The sequence below is a fragment of the Alexandromys fortis genome, unplaced genomic scaffold (genome assembly GCF_014885135.2).
Source record: "Alexandromys fortis isolate MF-2015 unplaced genomic scaffold, M_Fortis_MF-2015_v1.1 scaffold_215, whole genome shotgun sequence".
NCBI lineage: Eukaryota > Metazoa > Chordata > Mammalia > Rodentia > Cricetidae > Alexandromys > Alexandromys fortis.
The window spans coordinates 1685201-1708239 of NW_026068086.1; the positions used below are offsets into that span (position 1 = coordinate 1685201).

The window sequence follows — 23039 nt, forward strand, 5'->3', positions numbered from 1 at the left end:
AAATGGGAGGCTGGGAGGAGGCGGAAACTTTTTTTTTTCTTATTCTCAATAAAAAAAATTTATAGTAAAAAAAAATTAAAGCTTTTGCTTCATTTTGATTAGTAAGTGCTAAGTTCATGAGTCCTTTCTGTTATAAAACAAACAAACAAACAATAAACCAACCAAACAACATAATAAAAAACAAACAAACAAACAAAAAACAGGAGCCTACAGGTGCCCATTGTCCTTTTGGGTGAATTTAAACCTAGCCTGAGAGACTACCACTCAAAGGAATCCAAGCCAGGGTTCCTTAGCAACAGTTGCTTCACCTTGGAAACTACCTGGCTTATCTAATTCGCCTACTTGAAACCACTCCACGCTAGATGAACACAACAGATTTGAAGCCTCTCCTTTCCCTCTCCGTCATTCCACGCCTTCATTAGCATCCATTTTAGCATCCATCTACCACGAGATACTCACTTCACACCAACACACCACTATGATGTGAGAACTCAAAATTTCTTAATTCCTAGGAAACAGGGCAATGTTTTTCCATTTTAAATTAATAATATTTCCATCTTGGCTGAATAAGGACAAATACTGCAATGCATGTGGGGAAACAGGGTTCTCTATGGGGATTCTGAAGGTAGAGAGTGTAACAGACTCTACCATATCACGACCTTTTAGAAGCTGGGCTAGCTATGCAAACAGAGCAGGAAGATGGTGAGCACTCTGATTCTGGAAAAAGGAAACAGTCTAAAAACATCTTCTAAAGGAGTAGGTTTTGTCTCTTGTTCCTAATCCTGTCATCGAATCCAGAATCTTAGCCCCTTAGAAAAGAAATAAAACCCGGCTTTTAAATTCTGGCATCATATTCATTGTGGATTAAATGGCTTGCCTTTAATCTTGATCCTTATGGAGCTATTTATCTATTTTGGGGGAAAATATATTTTCGTTAGAAATTTGACTCCCATGTAGAATTCATTCCCTTTGCTTGACGCAGGCAGAAACACGGCTTTCAGGAGTCCATGTAACATGAGTAGATATTTCTGATGTTGAGTCCAATTATCGAAAAAACTTAAAAAGAAATGCCAGAAAGAGTTTCCCTAGATATAAGGGGGTAAAGTCGAAGTCAGTTAAGTGGCCACCTGTCACTGTTCCAAAAGGCCTCATGCAAGTCCAGATGGTGGGGAGATGATAGCTTTGACTGCTCATCTCTGAGAGCACTTTAGTATCTAGAGGCAAAAACAAAACAAAACAACAACAACAACAAAAAAAAAAAAAAAACAGAACAAAAAAACTTTACAAGAAAGTAAACAATAAATTTGGACCAAAAAAGAAAAAGCCCGAATTCACCTTTTCTGAACCTGAATGACAAACCTATAGAAACCCAGAGGGAAGATGTAAACTTTAACATATCATCATATAAACAACTTCAGGGGTTTGAGAGAGGGTCGGGTGAGCGGCTGTGAGGGACTGGGTCTTAGCTCATGAATGTAAATTTTAGACTTTTGATAGAAACATCAGTCAATCATTCATCAAGTCAGCTATTGGGAAGGGAGAAGCAGTGTGCGCTACATTCTTGACCCTTGGTGAAACAGCCTGGATGGCTTCTAAGCTCTGGAGGGACTCTAAACACAAGACTGACCACCTCCCAGGTGTGCTTGCCACTCAGACAAAGCCAGCTATTGTTAAGTTGGGTTTCTGGCTGGTTTTGGGAAATGCGTTTTGGCTTGTCCTTTCATACTACAAAGACTCCCTTTACAAAATTATTTCTCTGTGGCACGCAATGCCTGGTCAAAGGATGAGCAATATATTTCCCTGCAGTGTGTCACATTGCATCCCACTCGGTGTCGGTTCGGGTGTCTGGAGTTGAAAGGCGGGCCATCTTTACCTTGGCAGCAATTACACATGCGCATTGTGTGTGTGTTGCTGTGTCACAGCTTAAAACTTGCAGGAGGCTCCAACCGGGCAAGGGAAATTCGGCTGGCAATTAATTTACTACATCTCAAAACCTAACTTAATGTCTCAGCCTGCCCGTGGGATCGAAACCAATGACAGTCCTTGTTGAATAACAAATTAAATTCCCATTAAGTTATTAAAAGTGTATTTGCTAGCTTTTTTAATAAATGGAGGTAGATATTCACTTTCTAAATGAAGAGACTGACATGAACTGAGGGGTAGTTAAGGAATTTGCTTTAGTTCTTTTTTCTATTGAAAAACTATACCTTTTATATTCTGCCACCTATTAATGTACTCTTTAATTGCCATATATATATTATTAATATTTCATCGTCAGATCCCAACTGATCTTGGGAAAGTCATTGTCTTTCTTACTATAAGTCTACCCATTAAGAGACGAAACTATATCCTTTTTCTGAAGTTCCTGCTTTTCAGACTTTTGAGCCTGATAGTAAAAGCACACATGTTAGATGGAAGTATTTCATTAACTCTCATGCACTACAAAAATGCACATGATTTCTGTTGCTCCAGGCATCTTAATGGGTACAATGTGAGTAGTGGCAGACGTCTGTGAGCAGACCGATACTCCTTTATTTGTGTGTGTTCTCCATAGCACCTTCTGATTGCAGACTATGGAATGCATGAATTATGTTCTCACATTTGGGTACATGAGAGGGCCTGGTTGTACTTGACTGCTAATGGATACTGGTGTCTATTTCTGGAAATAGAAAATGGAGGATCAAGTTTCAGGCATGAAACTTTTTAACTTGTTGAACTTGTTAGGAAAGTCAAAATTCTCCATATGTTGGAGAAGTATAAAAGGGGATAGGATCATACAGAATTTAGAAAGTAGTTTAATCAAATCATCCTTTCTTTCTTATGTTCTTCATTTCAGAAAAAAAGAGAATTTTCTCAGTTTCGTTGCCTTATGAATCTTACTCCATGGCCCCTTTAAAAATAGAGCCTCTTTATATAACTCAGAATGACCTAGAAGTCAGTATCTTTCTATTCCTGCCTCCTAAACTCTGGGATTACCACCCCACAAGACTCTACATGCTTCAAATAAAGCATAAAGTTCTTACAAAAAAAGCCTCATGTCAAAGGTAAAAACTAGCTCACCAATAAAAGCCATTAAAAATGTATATACTGTTCCAGGAAGTTTTCATTTGACCTGGCTGGTGAAATAATTGTCCATACAGTCATGGCTTCAGTATGAAGGTCTCTGCATTTAAATCTTGTTTAGGGGATGTTTTCAATATCCTCGGACATGGATAAAGTTGTTCTCAATGTGTATGATTTAAAAATCAGTCTTAAAGTCACTGATTTATGAAGAACACTGACTTGATGATGGCTGACATTTTCCCCTCTCATCAGGAGACCCGTGCTAGGAAAATCAAAGTATCCCAATTCTCATGAATAGAAATGGCCTGTACTGACAGCTGGAGCTGTTGAAGTTTACGCCAGGAAATTCTAACGGCGAACCAAGTTGGGCTGGCAGATGACTGTGCCTTTCATGTACAGTCCTGAAATATAAAACCATGGAATCCTAATGCGACTGGACACTCCTGTCAATATTTTCTTGGGCACTTTTATGTAGTGTATCATAAAAGAGAATAAATGGAGAAATATTGCCTTTGCTGAGCTGGGTTGCTGTTTAGACATATTCATACACTATGAATTTAGCTTCCAACTTAAGGATATACTCTTGAGACTTATTATTCTACAAATTCATGATAACAAGCCTGCATAGTTTGCCTGTTATGAGCCTGAATGTCTTTGCTGAATTAATTAATGAGTATTTATGCCAGAGGCATCTCAGATTGGATCGAGGCCATGCCTAGGAGAAGATCCTCTCCTTTCCCTCATCCAGCAATCAATTTATTTAACAGTCGCTAAGCATCTACTTTGTGACAATTGTTTCAGTTCAAAAACCAGCAGAAGTTTCCGGGCAGTGAGTCACAGTTTCCTTCAGATAAGCGCAGACATCTTAGATACGGCAAGAGGGAATACCCAATAAGGTGATGGAATTTTGAGGAGTACAACACTGCTTTCTACACCAGATCAGATTCTTTGGGACTTATTTAGATGTTCTTCCACATATCCATAGCTGTAGGAGCAGTGGAGTAGCTTCACCAAAACTGATAGTGCTCTCGCTGAAAATAGCCCAGGCTCTGAAGGTAGGGATGCTGGAGAGGCCTATAATCCTAGCACTCAGGTGGCTGAAGTAGGACTTTGAGTTTGAGGCCAGCTGGGACTGCACAGTGAAACACACACACACACACACACACACACACACACACACGGGGTGGACATATCGGACTGTGCTGTTTAAATTCTTATGATGTGTTGTCCTCATGGTGCTTCAATACGCAAAAGAGTTTTGTCATAAGAATGGAGACTGTCTGGTATCTTCAAGAATTTTATCGAAAGACTCAAAAAGTAGTTCAGAGGTGGACATGTGTGAAGCCCTAGGCTTAATCTTCAGCACCACAAAGGAAGGAAAGCTATTAAAATTTTCAAGTTGTAACTGAAAAACTGACAGAAGTCCATTTAGAGGAGACCAGACAGTGTGTCATGGAATCAAAACTACAATTGCATGGCCAGGTATGGAGATACAGTAGGCAGAGGCAGGTGGATCTCTGTGAGCTAGAGGCCACTGGTCTATATGTCAAGTTCTAGACTAGCTATGACTACATACTGAGACCATTTCTCTCTGTCACTCTCTTTCTCTTTCTCTCATTGGTGTGTGTATGTATATATGTATGTTCTCTAAAGCAGAACATTTGTATGTTTGATAGGTTGAATTAATTTCTGTATCTCATAAAAAGACAAGTTTCTGAATTAGAGTTGGATTTCATTTTTAAACCTGGGGACCTTAGGGGGTGAGGTGAACTGCTGTACCATGAATGGAAAACCCACACAGTTTGCACGAAGGCAACAGCAGCATTAGCAGCCTGAACTAGAAAGGAGACAAAAGTTGACTGTGAGCCCTTAAACCTCTGGTTAGGTCCTCAGCTAACACTTCATGCTGTTCCATACTCCTTTGCATGATGCTATGTTTATCTACCAGGCACTGTAGATTACCTGGAATATTCAAAGCTTTTGAACGGAATGTTCATTTGTGCCTGAAACTGTGCTCGACATCTACAATAGTAATAGAAAATTGACCTGGTCTGTCAAAAGGGAAACTGTCCGCAAATATGATAAAATAAGAAAGCAGCCACTGCTCGGGTACCATTCATCTTACCTTGTAAAGAATTGAAGATGGAGAAGAGGTACATGAAAGGGATATTTAAGGGTCCCCAGGCAAAGAAAGCAAAACCCCACGTCATGCCCAGCAGGAAGGTCAGGCTGACCACACTACGCAGGTTCCTTAAAACCTCTTCTCTCAGGGTCCGGTTGCTTCTCTTTCCGTTCCTCCCACAGATCTGTACCATGACCACAATGAACATGGCAACGTTCAGGAAGAACATGATTCCGAAGTAGCCGGCACAGCTCACATAAAATACCACAGGATCCTGAATCCAGCAACTTAAAGGAAAAGAAACAATAACATGATAAAAGAGTTTGGCCACCACGCCCTGTTTACTAGTGACTTTCCTCGACCTGGTTTACACAGCTTGCAGAGTTCTTTCTGAAACACCTCTGAAAAGTCCGCTCACTTCCGTGGACTCCAGTTTCTGCTTTGATCCTTTCAAAGGTGGTTTTTTGTTCAGGTAGTTTTGGATCACTGCTGTCTTAATCTCCTTATTTAAGTCAACATTAAAAAGCAAATGAGGTTTCTTGTTGAATTCTGATTGGTATGAGTGTATGTTTGTTTGGCTGGTCCTAACCACAATGACCCTCTTTCTCTTGTGTGTCCAGTGTCTAACAATGGGGATTTTCAGCACTCAGTTTTGCTGTCCTTTCCTGTCAAGGGGTGACTGTGCTGACACCATCCTAAAAAAAAATAACATGGAAGCAGAGGTCTGCTAAGAGATTTTTGTGAGAGCCATGGTAGTACAGCTGTCTACTTATGTCGATGTGAAAGAAGCCAGGAGAGTTGCTAAGAAGTTGGCCCTGGTGGGTTTTAGCCACAACATCAATGCTAGTAGTCGCCTATATTCCTAGTTCCTTGTCATCTATGATTAGCAAATTTATACTTCTTTGTCACACCGAATTGAGAATTCGGGATACAAAGCGATTATTATTTATATTACTGTTCTAGTTGCAGCAAATATTATGGAATTAAAAGATTCATGTAGAGATATTTCTTGCACATAACTGTAAGACATATGTAGATTATAACACCTCTTCATTAAAAGGATATATTGATTTTCAGAAATATACCTGATAATAGATGGGAGAAAAATTCTAACTACTCGGTGATGCGAAGTCTAACTAAGGTAAAGTTGAGAAGCGATACAGTTTACAGATGTTCTAGTGTTTCTTTAAATTATGGGAAATTTTAAGAATCTAAGAATTCAATGATTTCAGGAAATTAAATTTATCTTAAAATGTATTATCCACATTCTGGCTACTGAAGTGAATGCTTTCTGGAACATTTTCAGACCTTACAGCTCAACATGATTTCTAGCATACAATCAATGTTTACTAAATGAGATTTTGTGATGGCACAACTTTAAATAGAGCCTCAAAATCCTATGACACCCAAGGACGATAGATTTTCCAGTCAGTCATTTAAAGCTGATTTAGTTTAAAATTTAGTGTTTTTTATAAGGGTCCCCTAAATAACACTGCATGTCCGTGGCACTAGGATTTCTTTAAACATGGAAGTGTCACAAAGATCCTGGGATTCTTGTTACAGGTCCAACTTGTTAGGGTTCCATTGTGTTGACTCAGAAAAACAAAGGGGAGGCCATGAGGGAAGAGAACTGGTTAGGTATAGAAGCATTAGCTATCCCTGAAGTTCACACAGACATGATGTATTGGGGGTCTCACATAATAAAAAATGTTCATTAAGCAATCAGTAATTCTTCAAATCAGTCAATGTTGATGGTCCACATTAAGTGTCTTAATGAGAGGCACTTGAGAATTAATTGCTTAAGCAATATAATGACCTTAATCTCAATCACCTCCACTTGTAAAGGAAAAATTTTCCCAGGAACTCAGGATCTCCCTGTTTTCTGTAAAACGCTCATATTGGCATTGGGTCACTTCTTCTACTGTCGATATGTCTGGGTTGAGATAATACAGAATCCCCTTAACTGAATGAGTTAAGAAGAGAGTTTCTCAGGTGTCTGCACTCTCCAGACCATGTAGCACGGTGTTATTAAAATGAAGAAGCAGCTCTGTGCACGGAAATGCTAATCTGTGGTAGAAGGACTTTTGACAGAATCTCACAGGTGAACTAGAGCCTTCATAATTGGGGCATTACTGTCACTGCTGTAGCATTATTGCCACCATGCTACCTTATATTAAACCTCAGGAAACAAAGTGCCTATCCCAGCACAGTCTCCCCGCAAACAGGTTTTACTCACAATTCATCCTCCTCCTCTTTGCCATAACTTTCTTTCCCATACACTTCGTCTTGTTTTCTGCTCGCTAGAATAATTGACACCACCAAGGCTGGCAGACCTGTTATAAAAAGACCATGGCATTGAGAGAGTTCCTGAAGACTCTGGGACTGCCTCATGGGACTGAAACTGTTAAGTGAGAAAAAGAAAACCCTCTACAAGAGAGATGCAGATTTCTTAGAATGGCCAAGTTGCTTGGTTCAAACCAACGGCAAAATTCCCTCCTCAGTGTGCGACATATGACACTAAGTGGCAATAGTTAAAAACCTACTCTTCAATGATAAGATGCCCGAGCCTTCTTTGGGGTCTAGTGATGCTGGAGATTGAGACCCTGATTCTATGGGATGCAGCACTGACCAGTACGGTTGTTTAAACACTGGGCCACCAGCGTTACGAAAGATAAGATTGAATGCAGCTGCTTTTATCCTTTTTATATATGAAACAAAGAGTTTAGGAAAAATGGGGGTACACAGCAAGTGTATGATGTCTTTTCTCTGCAGAGAATCAATAGTACTACTCCATATTTACTTCATTGAATCAACTCATGCCTCCTCAATTCCCCAAGAGATCCTTTGGATTTTCTCATGGCAGGAGGTGGAAAACTAAGGAATGGCTAGGCCTTGAATATTGCTATCTGAAAAAGATACGTGATTGAGCCTTACAGTGCCTAGCTTGATGCCAAAAATCCCAGAGACAGAATGATTCCGAAACTGGCTAATATGGATGGCCTTTGGATATCTGACCAAAGGATCCATGCTAAAAAAAGCTAAAGGCAGTGCTTTTTTAAATGTCTGGGCTGTACACATGAAAATAACGCTCTTTTTCTGGCTCCCACAACAGGGATGAGTAGGGCTAGGCGTTTAGCTGGCAACTATATTTGGAAGCATAATGGGCTGTCAGTTGCTTCTTTAGCCCTGGGTGGGCTGGCGCTGGGCTCAGGAAATGAGTTTGTGGTGACCCAGGAGCCAAGGCTTTTCCTTTTACTCCTGAATTTAGTGAATACTGGTGAGGGTTTCAGAAACATGCAGTGTTGGGTAATGAGGATGTCCCTCTGTCCCTTCTTCAGGTTTTTTTATTTTTTTGTATCTGATGCAGGTTCGTAATCACTGCTTTTCTATGGGTCCTATAGTACAATGCATGAGGACCCATGTCTGAGGGAGGCTTACCCCAGCCAATGATGCAGAATTTTAGGATATACCGGTGGATGTAAGTGTTAAACACTTTCACAAGAGCAATGTACATGTGGATGGCTTCTAGCCCCATCCAGGTGAAGGTGGCCAGGAGGAAGAAGTGCAGCAGGGCAGCCACAGCTGTACAGAGGCCAGCCACATCGAAGGAAGTGATCCAGCCATCCAGGAGGAAGATGAGATTCAGGAAGAGCAGGGCCGAACTCAGGTTCATCAGGATTTTGGAGGGATAATCCCTGCGTAGTTTCCTAAGGGTGGAGAAGAGAACAGTATACAAGGAGCAACACTGAACACCAGTGTTTAAAAACAGGAGGCTATTCCTGTTTCCTACCATTCCCAGTATTGGTAAGTCCATGCACAAGACATGGACCCACCATGTGGAGGAGTGAAGATTTTATGAGTATTTGCCAGGCTACAAAGACTGTGATTTTCCTTTCAAAACTGTTTTCAAAATTCTCAACTTGTTTCTACAGAGTTCATTTGTTTTTGAGACAGGGTCTTCTACTGCAGCCCAAGATGCCTTGCAATTCACCATGTAGCCCAGGCTATCCTCTACCTCATGGAAACCCCTCTGTCTGAGCCTTTTGAGTGCTGGTATTAAAGTCATGAGCTACCACACTCACAACTTTTTTTTAGCTTAGGAATTTTTCCAGAGTGACAAGAAGTACATATTGAATCAACTAATTTATGTGTTTGTTCATGTGTGTATGTCAGTGTGTGTATGTGCATCTTCATGGGAATGACCGCAAAATCCAGACAAGTGCATTAAAGTCCCTGGAACTATAGTTTCAGATGGCCATGAGCAGCCTGAGGAAAGTGGCAGAATCTGAACTCTGGGCCTTCTACCATAGGAGCCAGCGATCTAAATTGCTGAGCCATTCCTCTAACTCGACGTTTTTATTTAAAATGTAATTTCCCTAGAATTGTTTAACGTTTCTTGGTTTTTAATGAGTCAGAGATCCCTTTCAAAAAAATTCCTCTTTCAAGAATGCTTTTATACAATTCATGAAGCAAATATCTTTACCTTTTACAATGTAGCAAGTATTTCATGTCATTTTAATTTACCTAAGCATTAACAATCTTGAAGAGACTTGGATCCATTTTTATAAAATAGAGATACAGTAGTTATAAAATAAAATTCTATACCTGGAAAATTCTTGGTGTATGATCTTATGGGAAACATGAGGATTCAAAGTGAGACACCAACACGATTCATTATAAACTGTAGAGTTCTTTTCAAAGCTGAGGCAATTTTTCAGGCTTGCATTTGCAATTGTTAGCACTGAGCATGGCAGATGGAAATATACTTACTCAAAAGCAACATACGTCAGGAGAGTTGCTGCTGAGAAAATAGCCGATATTCCACACCCAATGTAGGTGATGAAAGTGAGGACCTTTGTGTTTCTTCCATCTATTTGAGAGGCACTCCTTGGGAGATCCTAACAAAACAGGGGATGCAGCTGTAAGTCTAATTCTTCTTCCATAACAGTGATGCTTGATGTCATTAGAAACTTCACAGTTAACACACTGCACGGTTCAGTCTCCGGGCCTAGAAACAGCAATGCCTGCCAACACTGATTGATACAGACATTTGCTGCACTCTTGTGGACCAATCCCAGAAAGAAAAATGAAGCATTATTGTCGAAGTAGTGCACCCTGTTTTAAATCAGTACATTCTTGTCTAAGCTCTTGGTAACCTAATGAAAGTCAAAGAGTGAAATCACCGGAGGCCCCAACAGAAATGGTGGAGGGTACAATTGTCTTGTATGATAAGTTAACAATCACACCTGGTTCTGCAAGGATACAGGCATGAGTATAAATGGAAGCCACTATGCAAACATCAACAACTCCTAGGGCCCTAGATTGTTTGCTAGGTGAGAGATGCCCAGCCAGGAACAGCCAGAGACTGCTATAGGTAGTCTTGAGGTTTCTATGGCCATTTCAAAGCCTGACATGTAGGGGGCTGGGTTGATCTGCAAAGTCATTTTTAAGAGTGAAGCATCTTCAGTCTTTATAGTTCTAGAAGGATTTAATTTGGAATGTCGGGAGTTGGGTAAAAGGGGAAGATGATGACATGGACAAACATGAAGCATTAAGTCCATATGTTGTAGTGAACTTGAAAACTCTGACCTCACAGGAAAACCTTCTTTCACCTCCTAACTGGAGGATTAGGTTGGAAAAACAAAACAAAACAAAACAAAACAAAAAACCAAAAAACCTGAAGCAACACCACTAACCTGTCCTGGTGCAGGATGAAATTCACTTCTGTCGTACAGGTGTTTAAGAATGAAGGAAGAGATTTGCTGAACATACAGTTGTAATATTTTGATCTTATGGCAAAAATAAGGTTTTCTCTCTATATGTCAACTTCTTTTATTTTTTTTATTAAATGTCATGAAAACTGCTACTCTCCCACATAACTACAGAAGCAGTCTCTCTCTCTCTCTCTCTCTCTCTCTCTCTCTCTCTCTCTCTCTCTCTTTGTGTGTATGCACATGCATGTGCAAATATGCAAAATGAACAAACAGGAGTCAGTTCTAGATACAGCTAAGGCAGTAAGCATGTACAGTAGCTTGAGACATTGGCAAATGCACAGTGGCAAAACCCAGCAGAGTTGGGGGCTCTGGGCCAGGAAAAGCCTCCCCCTTTCTGAAAAGCCCAGGAGCCCCTCAAAATACAAGACATGTACCCATGGCATATAGGACAGAGTTTGAGTCAGTGCCACTAGACCCCAGTCCTATCTGGTACACTCACTGCCGCATCAGCTAGAGTAGAGAAATTAGGGGCTCTGAAGGATCACTTAAGGGTGATGAACTCTTCAAAGTACTGTTTCCACCTAGGTAAGACAAATGGATGGTGACTAAGTAAAGAATTTAAGAAAAAAAATGAAGTAATTTTATACACTGATAGCAAGTCTCACTCAATTCTTATATCCTGTGGCGCTCACATGATCACATGACAATTTTATGCTTCTAAGTCAGTCATCGTGAAGATGAAAGAATGCAAAATAATAGGAAAGTCACTTTTATTATGGAGAAATGTAGGAAAGGACATTAAACATTTTTCACATATATAGATTAAAAGATCTAATTGTAAGTTTAGGTGTCATGGGAAGATATAGACTATCTTCTACAAGTGAACAAAGAGTTTGTAAATCTACAAGAAAAAGCTATGACTCAAGTGTTGGTGGTTTGGAAGAGCCAAAGGGATGCAGACACATTGCCAGAAAGGATGAAAGTGTTTCTTCCAACAGTTTATAATCTTACAAAAGAGGCCAAAAAGGATACTGGAGGCATTCACTAAAATGCAAATCCACACACAGTTAAACTTCAACTTTTACTCAGACAGCAACAGAAAACACAATGTGCATTTATAAATCCATAACAAAAAATTAAACAACACAGAGTGAAACTGGCCATCAGAGTAACGTGCAGGTAAAATCTGGCTGCATATAAATCACTTTTGAGAAGTCAATGTTCTTACTAACATCTATTTATCTATTAGAAACAAAACTCACAATCATTTTCAAATTGTACATGCACGCTATTGAAATATTTAAGCTAATTAAGCTAATTTATCTGAATGACTAATTATTATGCAAGACAAGCATTTTCTGAAGAACATCTCTAGTCACTTTTAAAGAAAAGAGAAGATGAGAGGACATATGAATTTCTGAACACACTATAGTTCAGTTGTTGTTGTTGTTTTTAAATCCCCTGAAGAAACAACGTATTTTGAGAGCAATAAAAAGTTACATTCTGTGATTCATCACGTTTGCCAATGACTTGTTCTTCATGCCCAGAGCATTTGTATCCTGCGTTGTCAGGAAATTCACAACTTGTGGGTTGTAAATTTGTATGACAATGGTCATTTGCATAGGCCAAGTAGTTCATCAGCCAAGTACTGCAGCCCCTGGTTGCTCACTGTTTCCTCCCAGACCCCACAGGAAGAAGGCCATAAGACTTAAGGGAGGAGATAAATACAACCGCATGTCTGGGATTCCAACTGGAAAACCTGTATCACTTCAATTCCCATTTCCCCAATCTTGTATGAAAGAGCGGGTGTGGTAGATGCCTTCATAGAAGCCTCGTCAAAACAATGACTGTGGTACAGTCTAGCTGTTCTGCATAATGGATAGGTTCTTACACAACACAAGCATACCAGATTGAGGGTACTGACTCGTGGGTGAGTTCCAACACACCCTTGGCAGTAAGACGAGTCGTGAAAATTGAATGGGATAAAACAAATTTGCTCTAAATTTTTGTTCAAACTGTTGAGTATACTGGCCTGTAGATTTTTTTTAAAGGACAAGAGCAATGAAGACTAAAAAAAAGTTATATGAAATCCCCAAAGTGAGAGAGCACCTCAAGTGATCATCTTTCTTGCAGGACTGAAGTTACTGACTGAAACTACTAGCTGTCCGAACAGACGATCATCTTCAGGGGAGAAATCAGTCGGTACAAGACACAACATCAACTGGCAAGCAAGCATATTAAATAGCACAGAAGGAAGAATACTCTTGATCTGACTATTCATACATAGTTCTGCTCTATGGGAGCAACACCCAACACTTTCTTTTTCCCATCGCTCTTTCCTTTTGTCTCTATGTCGCCAACACTTTCTCCCTTTCTCTCTTTCGGGTTCTGGAATTACTTCTCAGCACTGCTAATGCGGCAAGGAAAATAAGATAAAGATCTTTTGTATGATGCTGTCACTTGTATAAATCCATGACTTCTGTTGATCAGATGCTTCTTTAAGACTCAAGACCTAGGGTACACATGGGTATGATTGGGAAACAATTTGCAAGATACATAATCTTTAGAAAGTAGATTTACACAGAAGAAGTGTGCCTTCTAAAATTATAATGTGTCAATATGAGCTGAGAAAGTCCCCTCACCATCAGGACTCCGAAGTGAGTGAAGTGGTTACACAGGCAGATGGTCTCGCCAGCATTTGAATCCGAGCTCGCGACACATCCCGAGGTGTTCCAGCCTCCAAAACTTGCTGAGGGAAGAAACAACAGCTCAGTGTCCTCTGTAAGGGGTGAGCCATTCTTCTGCCTCAAAGAGCTGATCGTTAATACAGGCATCATTCTTGAAGCCACCATGGTGTAGAGTGATTTAGATTCCTGGAATCCTTGAATGTCATCTCAGGATTATTCAGGCAAGAGTTTCAAACTCTGTTCCATGGAAATACCCTGGGGTTTCTGGGGATGCTCACACTAAATTTTTACCAAAATTTAATATCAACATCTATAAAAACTAAGATTCCTTTTCAAATGTTATATGCTAATGAGCTCTCTGAAGACCAAAACCATTTTCCTCCCTGGGATCAGACTTTTTGGGAAGATATCTGAGATCGGCTTTCTTAAAATATTCTGTGATATGTGCAGTGTCGTCATTATGAAGGCAAGGGCAAGTGGCTAGAACATACCTTACCTTACTTTACGGCATAATATTTGTCCATTTATTTAAATATAAGGTTAGGCATGAGATAATATGTTTAAGCAAGTATATAGTCAATCGGGATCTCAAAAAGGGTACAACCACAGCACAACAACTAAATTATCTGTCTGTAATAAGAAGTGACAAAAAAGAGATTTAGGAGACCACTGGGCTACATTTCTCATAGGCAAAGCAGCTGGTATGGCATCCCAGTGGACTTAGTAACAAGTCCCAGTGATTAGGGATCCAGAGGGAAGAGGACCCTTAGGGGTGAACACATGAAGTTTCCTTCTGCACACCCCTTATTTGTTTCCACACTCTCCTCCTGGTGATTTGTAGATTCCTTACGTGGTCTTTCTTGTTTAGATTGCTCAATATAATTTTGGAGGTTATTGTCCCTTAAGTGAGCTGTGTTCTTTATAATCCTTCCTATGCTTATCTTTTCTCAGTAGGATCTTTCACCCACCTCTTCATTTTTATGCCTTATGAATCATCTCACCGGATATACAATGGAATGAGCTTGAGCCTGTGTTCAACTGAAAGTGACTACTACAAACAGATGCCACCACGTACATATCCCTGAAGTGAAAGTGGTCGATTCTTTCAAACTTTGAGTCAAATACATTTTTCTTTGTAGTAACAAAAGTTATTTTAAAAACACGAACTGATTTCCCAAGCTATCTAAAATATAGTTTGAAGCTCAGTTGCCTTAATAAGTTATAGTTTGGGGTTAAAGTGGGCATGGGGGCACTGGGAATGCTTGACAACACTTGAAATTCTATTAATCTATATTAAGTCCAGACTGTATTTTACAACTTACTATTTTTGTTCAGATCCCAGAAGGCGCAGATGGGACGATACACTTCCTGTGTCAACATAAGAATAAACATGCACAACCGTATTTTAAACTGTTGAAAAGCCACAACTGAAATGCAATGAGAGAACTAGAATATCACGGGCTTCACAAAGTTACCGACTAACCAGACATGACCAGCACTACCTGAGGAGGTCAGCAGCCTGAACGGACCTTCTCTCCTGGAGACGTCACATGAAACTCTACTAGGACCCTAGGAAGACTTACACTCACTTTTCTGCAGGGCACTCACTCTCTGTTCCACTCAAAACACTAAATCTCCTATCAGTCTTCCTGCCTAGGAAAGATTTTTATAACTTAACATTCATAACATCTTCAAAACTTTCCTGTGTGCCTGAAATCAGGGCTTCCAGACACAGTTGTATGGCCAAAGCCAGATTAAATAATTTACAAAAAATAGTCATAAAATAGAAACAACCCAAATGAGCATTGATAGATGAATAAAGAAAATCTGTTACATTCCCATCATGGAATATCAACCAGTCTTTAAGTCAGGCATGCTAGGCATTTGCTACAACACAGATGGATTCTGGGGGCTTTATGCTAAAGAATGTAAGTCACTTCTGAAGGACAATTACTGTCCGGTTCCCTGTTAGAATAAAATTTGTACTGCAGGAGACTGGTATGAAAAGAGGTTGCCAGAGGTTTCTGGAAGGTAAGAACAGGGAATTGATATTAATTGGGACAGAGTTTCAATTGGGAAAGATTAAAATAACTAGTAGAGATGGATGGTGTATCTGTTGACAAAAATACAAGTGAACTACATTTCAATTTCAAAAATGGTAAGTTCTACTAATTGTGTTCACCAGGAGTCATAAACCAAAGTCCTCCTTTTCAGCCAAAGATGAGCAAGGAGGTCTCTGAAGGTTCATCATGATTGTGGTGAATCTTTAATGTTTCAACTTCAGTCCTCAGCCCTTATCAGCCTGCTCACTTCCTGCCTGACTATTAAGAAACCATCACCTGGATGGTCTACAGAAGTGGGAAAGCTTGTTTGTGAGCTTCAGGGGACAGTAAGAACTCCCTACTCCTTGCAGCACATAAGTGGATGGTAGAGAGGGCCCTAAGGTAAGAGCGCTAACACTTGGCAAATCTTAAGCCACTGCACATCTCCCAAAGAACAAGTCTGTGCATTGTTGCCCTGTGAGCTTTCCTAGCTTGTTATCTTTGACTTTAAAATCACAAAGAGACAATCACAATTCCTGATCAAAAATTGTGCCTGCATCCCTGATGCAGATGATCAAGCCCCATCTTAAGAGCAGTATCCCTGTTGGTCACTTCCATTCTCTTCTGATTCTTGGGTACCAGGTAAGGCCAACCCACTGGTTGCTGCTGTCAATCATGATATTGATTGAATACTGAGTACTGTCCCTAGCCTGATCAGTACATCTCCCTTCTAGAGGATAGATGTTGCCCCCTCATAAAGTGTGTTGGTTGCTCTTCATTTTGTACAATTCTCTAAGACAGTGTGCACTCTCCAACTACTACTATCTGTGGCATCTTCTTACCTGAGTTCTGGTGTGTTTGATTTTGATTTGAACTGGATCTTTCAGATTCTGGATAGTAATGTTTCCAATGCTACATGCCATCACATAACTCACTAGGATTTTTCTTTGAGATCCAACATCCTTTTGAAAGACATGAACAAATCGCGTGCATTAGTCATAAGTACACACTTTTGCGCTCCAAAATAAGCAACCCGTCAGCAACTTTTACACTTAAGATCTTCAACTCTAGAACATCCTGTTTATAACTTCCATTCACTGGCTTTCCTTAAGGGTCTATGCTATTTCCCTTATTATAATAAATACATTGCAGGGACAGCATGAACTAGTGTTATAAGGGAATGTTCACACACCATTCTCCATCACTGGGATTGGTGTCAGCCAATTGACAACTGAAACAATACGAACTCGTAAATCACACAAACTCATAAAAAGCTGTGAAACAATTAGATCATTTCCTGACTCTAGAAAACAGATAAAGTTATTTATTTATTTTAAAGTTATTTACAATATAAAAATTAAGAAGCAATTCATCATTCACACCTATGCCAACAGCCTGACATGTTTACCAGCTTATATCTAATGTAATTCTATTGGCTTGAAGTCCCACCCAGAACTCCTGCCTTCTGTTCTTGTGGACTTGACAGCAGATGCAGATTTTGCACAGAAATCAGGTGGCTAGAGGGGTCCCCGAATCTGTGCTTGCCAATGACATGAAGCACTAGCCTGCCTTTCTAACAAGTTCTCTAGACTTCTCTTGCAGCTGGGTTTCTTGTCAAACTATGAGTTGCTCTATACCACAACTTATACATCAGTTGTGCTAAAATTATTATAAAAATCTTATACATTTTGAATATACTTCTAAAATATAGTTTTTGACTAATTTGTATGTTAGTTACTAACAACACATTTGACTTGCATTGGAGATAACCATTGTTTATTGAAAATGCTCCTATCTTTTCTAAAATATGGGGAGAATACAACAGAGTTTTTACCTTTAATTTTATTTTTTTACTTTTCTGTAAATTTATTTTTAAAAATCAAAAAATTGTACTAACATAAACACTCAAAATGCATACAAATGGAATCACAAAATAATAGGGAAGAGCAAACACCAATTATACGTTTTATGCCACCAAGTAAAAACTTCCAGTGCCATGAACTGAGTCGTTAGCCAAAGTGGCCCCATGGGAACTCCAAACATCACAGGCTATCATCAAGCCTATTGATTGCTCTCCAAAAACTCTGGGCAAGGCCCTATTGCTGAAGACAATACCTATCTCATCAAGCATGGAGAAGTCAAACTGGTCCCTAACTCAAAGCTTGTACAGAAGTCTAAATTCCATTTGTATTATACATGGATATTTTACAAAGGCTGATCCTAAAACATTTGTAGATCATGTTTTTTAAGTTTTTAAATTACAGTTCACCATAAACATCCCCCTGTCCATCCATCCATCTATCTATCTATATATCTATCTATCCATCCATCCATCTATCTATCTATCTATCTATCTATCTATCTATCTATCTATCTATCTATCTATCTATCATCTATCTATCTACCTATCTTTCTATATCTCTATGTCTTTTTATCTCTCTCCCTCTCCTCTTTTCGCCTGTCTCCCAAGTGCTGGGATTACAGTAGTGTGGCAACAGCTCCAGTAATTTTCTTCTATAACTGAGTGATTTATAGGGTGGCCATATATGAAAAACTCCTATGGGTCTGAGACTCAAAATGTTCTCCTGCACAGGGCACACAGCTAGACAAACACTGCTGTCTTGAATGTAACTGGTAACTCTTCTTCTGAGGAAAGGGTCCAGCAAAATGCTCTCAAGGGGGCTGTCCTCTTCAAGGCCACCAAGGGTGACTCGTGTTTTCTGGCAGTAGATCATGTAGCATCTGAGCTGATGCCAATAAAAATGATAATATGTGTTCAGCACAATGCCACTCTACTCTGCGGATATGAGAATGCCAAAGGTCATTTGAAATACTAATGGGAAAAATGATTAAAGCCAAGAATGCCGCTCATTATGTAAAAGGTGCTTCCTGCTGAGTTAAAAAAAAATCCTTTCCTCTGGTGCAGGAATGCTTTAACTCTAGAGACCTGGGCGGGGGAGGGGAGCTGGAGAACAAAAGGATTAACAAATAATAAATAGTGGTGCCATAACTAACTCAATTCCACATTATATAACACAAATCTTAGCCTGACAATTTGTTTTTAAAACCCAAGTAAGTAAACACTGTTAAAAGGGACATTAATTAATAAAATATTTGAACATTTACATTATTTTTTTAATCTTTGAAAACATAGCAGATTCATTTTTCTGTCTGCTGCCGTATTTCAAAAGAATCTGAACATTTTAGCCTTTGAGCACAGATAACTTTATTAGAAACTGGAAAAATATTAATAGGTTCTCACCTGGAAAAGTCCAGTTTTGTTGAAGAAAGTAAACTGTGCTCTTCTGACTAATAAGGAATCTTCTTGACTTAAATTCTCCAGCAAGTTCGGAGGTAAAATCACGGATGCCAATGAATCTATTTGTCCGTTCTCAAAGTCCATCTGCCACACACAAAGGCACCCGTGGAAAAGTCATCATGAGGGCAATGGTCAGACTGTGTTAGATGAGACGTCTGAAAGGGCCACCTCAGCCAGAACCAGGGCTGCCCTTGACCTCTGCCAACATCTGGAATTCCTGGATAAATCCCTTGCAACTAGGCAGAGATCACATTAGGGGTTTACATAAGAATACCTTGATCATAAAGCACATTGGCAATTCTAGAGACAAATGAATATCTTCATCTATGAGGGTGGGATATGAAGGTGTCCAATTTTGATCTTTTCTCCGTTCATCCCACACACCATAAAGCAATGATTATGGGCATAGACTAACTTTTTTTTAACAGCAATGGTTAGTTACCTCTGCAAAGGGGTGATAGTTGTTTTGGGTTTTTTTTTTTGTTTGTTTGTTTTTTGTTTTTTTGTTTTAGTTGCTTTGGTTTAGCTTTGACATTGTAGCCTTCATTTGAAATGAGACAAGCCGAGTGACACACTTTGAATGGAGAAATTATACAGCATCTCTCAGCCTTGATTGACCACCCTGCACATTGCTTTATGGGCTACAGACTGAAAAAGAGCCAGGACCATGAATACTGTAATATACTATTTTTCTTGAAACTATAACTCAGGTCATAAATACTTCCTGGACTTAGTATGAGCGAGGGACTAATGGAGCTTGCACTGTTTAAATATAAAAAAAATCCTTAATGCCCCCCCCCAGGTCAGGGATGGTGCTGTATTTATTGTGTTTGCTCTGCTTGCTAACAGTGCCTGAAACAGTAGAAACTTACAAATTACTGGATGAACTGTGACTTTAACATATCCCAGACGGTTAGTAGAGTCCCAGATGACTTGTTCAGCCTTGTCTGTCACCTGCCACTGCCAAGTCTCTGTATTTGTGGATCTGCACCACATGATCCATAGATCAGCAGTGTCAGTAACAACTGAGCCCTTGATTAAGCTGGACATGTCAGGACCCTACACAGAACACCATCTTAGAGGCTCTGAAGGCAAGGCCCAGAATTGCTTTTAGCACATCTTCCCTGCGGCACTAAAGTTCATTTTTGCAAGCAGTGGCAAGGAGACAGCTTCTCCCTCATCTCTTCTAACCCAAAGTTCTTTAGTAAGACTTATCTTCCAATATGGTGATCTCTACCCACGTGCTAACATTTCGTTCTGCTTCTTTTTTAGAAGGCACCATTCATCATATGGACCTCTGTACTTCTGCTTTTTCTGGGCCTGCTGATGTCATATTAGACAGTGTTCAAATCTGTCTACCATCACTTGGATTAAGACTTCTTTGAGGAATCTAATATTAAAGAACCAGTAAGACTGTTGTCTGTGTCTTTAATTAGGCAAAATGAAAACAAACATGGGTTTGTTACCTGGAAATAGGATTCATTATTGCTTGGAAGACCAATGCTAAAATTTGAAGGTGCATCCGTCCCTGGCATCAGGGATGATACTCCAAGAGCCAAATTCTGTGTTGCAATATTCACGTGTGCTGTGCTATTCAGGTCTATTTTGAAGGCTAGCTCATCAATTGTTTTTAAAGCTCTAAAGAAATGAAAACGGCATCATTGTTATATTACACTGTGCTTTAGGTACTTGCCCCATGAGAAAATACTAATGTAAAATATCTTTAAGTCCTCTGATCTTAGCATATAGGACATAACACCACCCTCAAACCCCAGGACTCTCAGCTGGAACACAGAATCAAAGTAACTGATGCATCCTCAGAAACACATCTTAAGCAAAATCAGTAACTAAGTCGTCAGAAGTTTTGTTTGCCACTGACATTGTTTGAGAAGCCAGAAGACACTGTAAAACTTGCCGTGTGGTATTGGTTTGTGTTCTAGCAAATACAGTTTGCTTGGAGTCAAAGGGCGGACCTAGCCACTAGTTAACCAGAGAGGTCGGGAGGTCTGTACAGAGAGGAGACAGGATATGATAAGGTGGGGCACAGACAAGATCTCAGCCCTTCTGGACTGAGAAGCTGCAGAGGTAGGAAGCAATTGGTGGCTGCTTCCTTGCTTCTCTGATACTCCAGGTTTGTACCCTGATCTCTGTCTCCTGGTTTTAATTGCTAAGAATAATTATATTTATGCTTCAAAAGTTGTTTGCAGTTAATGTGCTAGAGATAAAATAATCTAGAGAATGTGTTTAACAAACACATTTTATCAAAGAAATATTATTTAAAGAAAGGAATGAGGGAAGTGAAGAAAAATATATAGCTCAATAAATACAATAAGAAATGAAAAAGCATGATTTAATTTTTAAAAATCAAAAAAGGAAATAGAAGAAATTAAAGACGCTACTATCAAGTGGAAAATAAAATATAAAGTAACGTTCTCCTACCTACCCTAGGCATTTTTGTTTTGTTTTGTTTTGTTTTTCAAGACAGAGTTTCTCTGTACACAGTGCCCTGGCTATCCTGGTACTTGCTTTGTAGACCTAATTGGCTCAGTCTCAGAGTTCTGCCTGGCTCTGCCTCTGAGTGCTGGGATTAAAAGCATGCGCATTCACACCCAGCTGGACGTGTTCCTTTGAGAAGCTCACATAGCTGTGACAATGTGCAGAACATTGTGTCAATTCGCAGTGGCCGAGTTATTTTATATGCGGCCGGATGAAATCCCTAATAGCTTTGTAAACTATGCTTCTGAAATAATTAGGGAACTTTAAAGTTTACTTTGTAAATGACCTTGGGAAATACCCATGCACCTTCTCGAGTTGTGAATCATGAAGTCAGGGCACAAAGCGTTCAGAGAGGGAGCAATGATCTCACAACACATGGATGGAGCTTAACACTTAGTTATACTTACTCAGAAGACGACTCAAGCAAATCACTATCCGAACTGCTTAGGATATTAGAAAATATATTCATTAGAGTGGAGCCGAGCGTTATATCAATATTTTCTTCTTCGCTCACTATCCTTTTGACCTCCTCAACAATGTTGCTAATATTGGCTGAGGATAGGTTCTGCCCATCACCAGTTAAATCTAAAATAGCCTTGGCCTTTTGATTTGGTTGTCCTAAAAGGAGGGAAAGAAATAACACAAAGTTTGTCTGGGTGTTTTAGACATTTCTGGGAAGAGGCAGTGTGAATTGTCTATATATACAAGAAGTGGGATTCCCATGCATACCCCACCCCCATCTTTATAAGGCAACGTTTCTTTACACATTGTGACAGATTTCTTAAATATGATACAGATTTCTTGAATATGATTCAGAGGGTTTGGTGTTCCCTGATGAAAAGCATTGATATAATAATGCAGAACTATGAAAAACATTGAAAGAAGTAGCAACTTGCGCACTACTTTTAATCCTCTGCATAATTTTCTTATCATTGTTGTTTCCCTAGTTTATGACTATGACTGAAATTTAAAATACAGAAAAGTATGCTTTCTACCTAAAATATGTGAAAGATTCATTTGCCTGAGTTTTAAAATTATAGTAATATCACAATATCACATAGCGGAACATCATGCCTGCAGAGAATGAAAACACTTTGTTTTGGGAAACGGAAGACGAATGGCACTCACTTGAGCAATTGGAGGCGTCAACAGGGCTCCAGAAGGTTGATGTGGCATTAGAAAGGCTGTGATAATTCCCAGACAACAAAATAACATTTAAGTACATGGCACCAATGAAATTACAATCAACAAAAGCAATTCATAAGTTTTGGGATTTGCCTCGCTATCCAGCTAGATTCCCTTTGAAAAGAATACTAAAAAGGAGGATAAAAATCCTCATTGAAAAATCAGTCAGGACTTGCACTCTTGAAGGGAAGCCCTGCCTACATCCTGCGTCCTGACCTCGCGTACACTGTCAAGTGCTGCTTTAAGGACTTTACTGGAAAACTCACATTTCAATTTCACATAACTCTGGAAAGCAGATTTCAATCCACGTTTTTGAGAAGGGAAATGCATTTTAGAGAAGCCAAGGAATTTTCCCAAGAACTTGAGCCAGGAAGAGGTAGGGCCACATTTCAAACTTGAGTCCATAAATCT

General features: G+C 39.5%; 1 protein-coding gene across 3 annotated transcripts in view; it reads right to left on the minus strand.

The window, feature by feature from the left end:
* The window catches only part of Adgrg6 (adhesion G protein-coupled receptor G6), a 135819-nt gene that overhangs the window by 14570 nt on the left and 98210 nt on the right, over positions 1–23039 (minus strand). For all 3 annotated transcript variants that reach the window (XM_050122232.1, XM_050122231.1, XM_050122233.1), the window contains 11 exons: positions 22572–22627; positions 21851–22061; positions 20414–20585; positions 18891–19031; positions 16471–16590; positions 14909–14954; positions 13542–13648; positions 9956–10083; positions 8624–8892; positions 7422–7518; positions 5189–5472 (listed from right to left, as the gene is read on the minus strand). In XM_050122232.1, the coding sequence (XP_049978189.1) occupies positions 5189–5472; positions 7422–7518; positions 8624–8892; positions 9956–10083; positions 13542–13648; positions 14909–14954; positions 16471–16590; positions 18891–19031; positions 20414–20585; positions 21851–22061; positions 22572–22627 (1631 nt within the window). The remainder of the gene's footprint in view (positions 1–5188; positions 5473–7421; positions 7519–8623; positions 8893–9955; positions 10084–13541; positions 13649–14908; positions 14955–16470; positions 16591–18890; positions 19032–20413; positions 20586–21850; positions 22062–22571; positions 22628–23039) is intronic.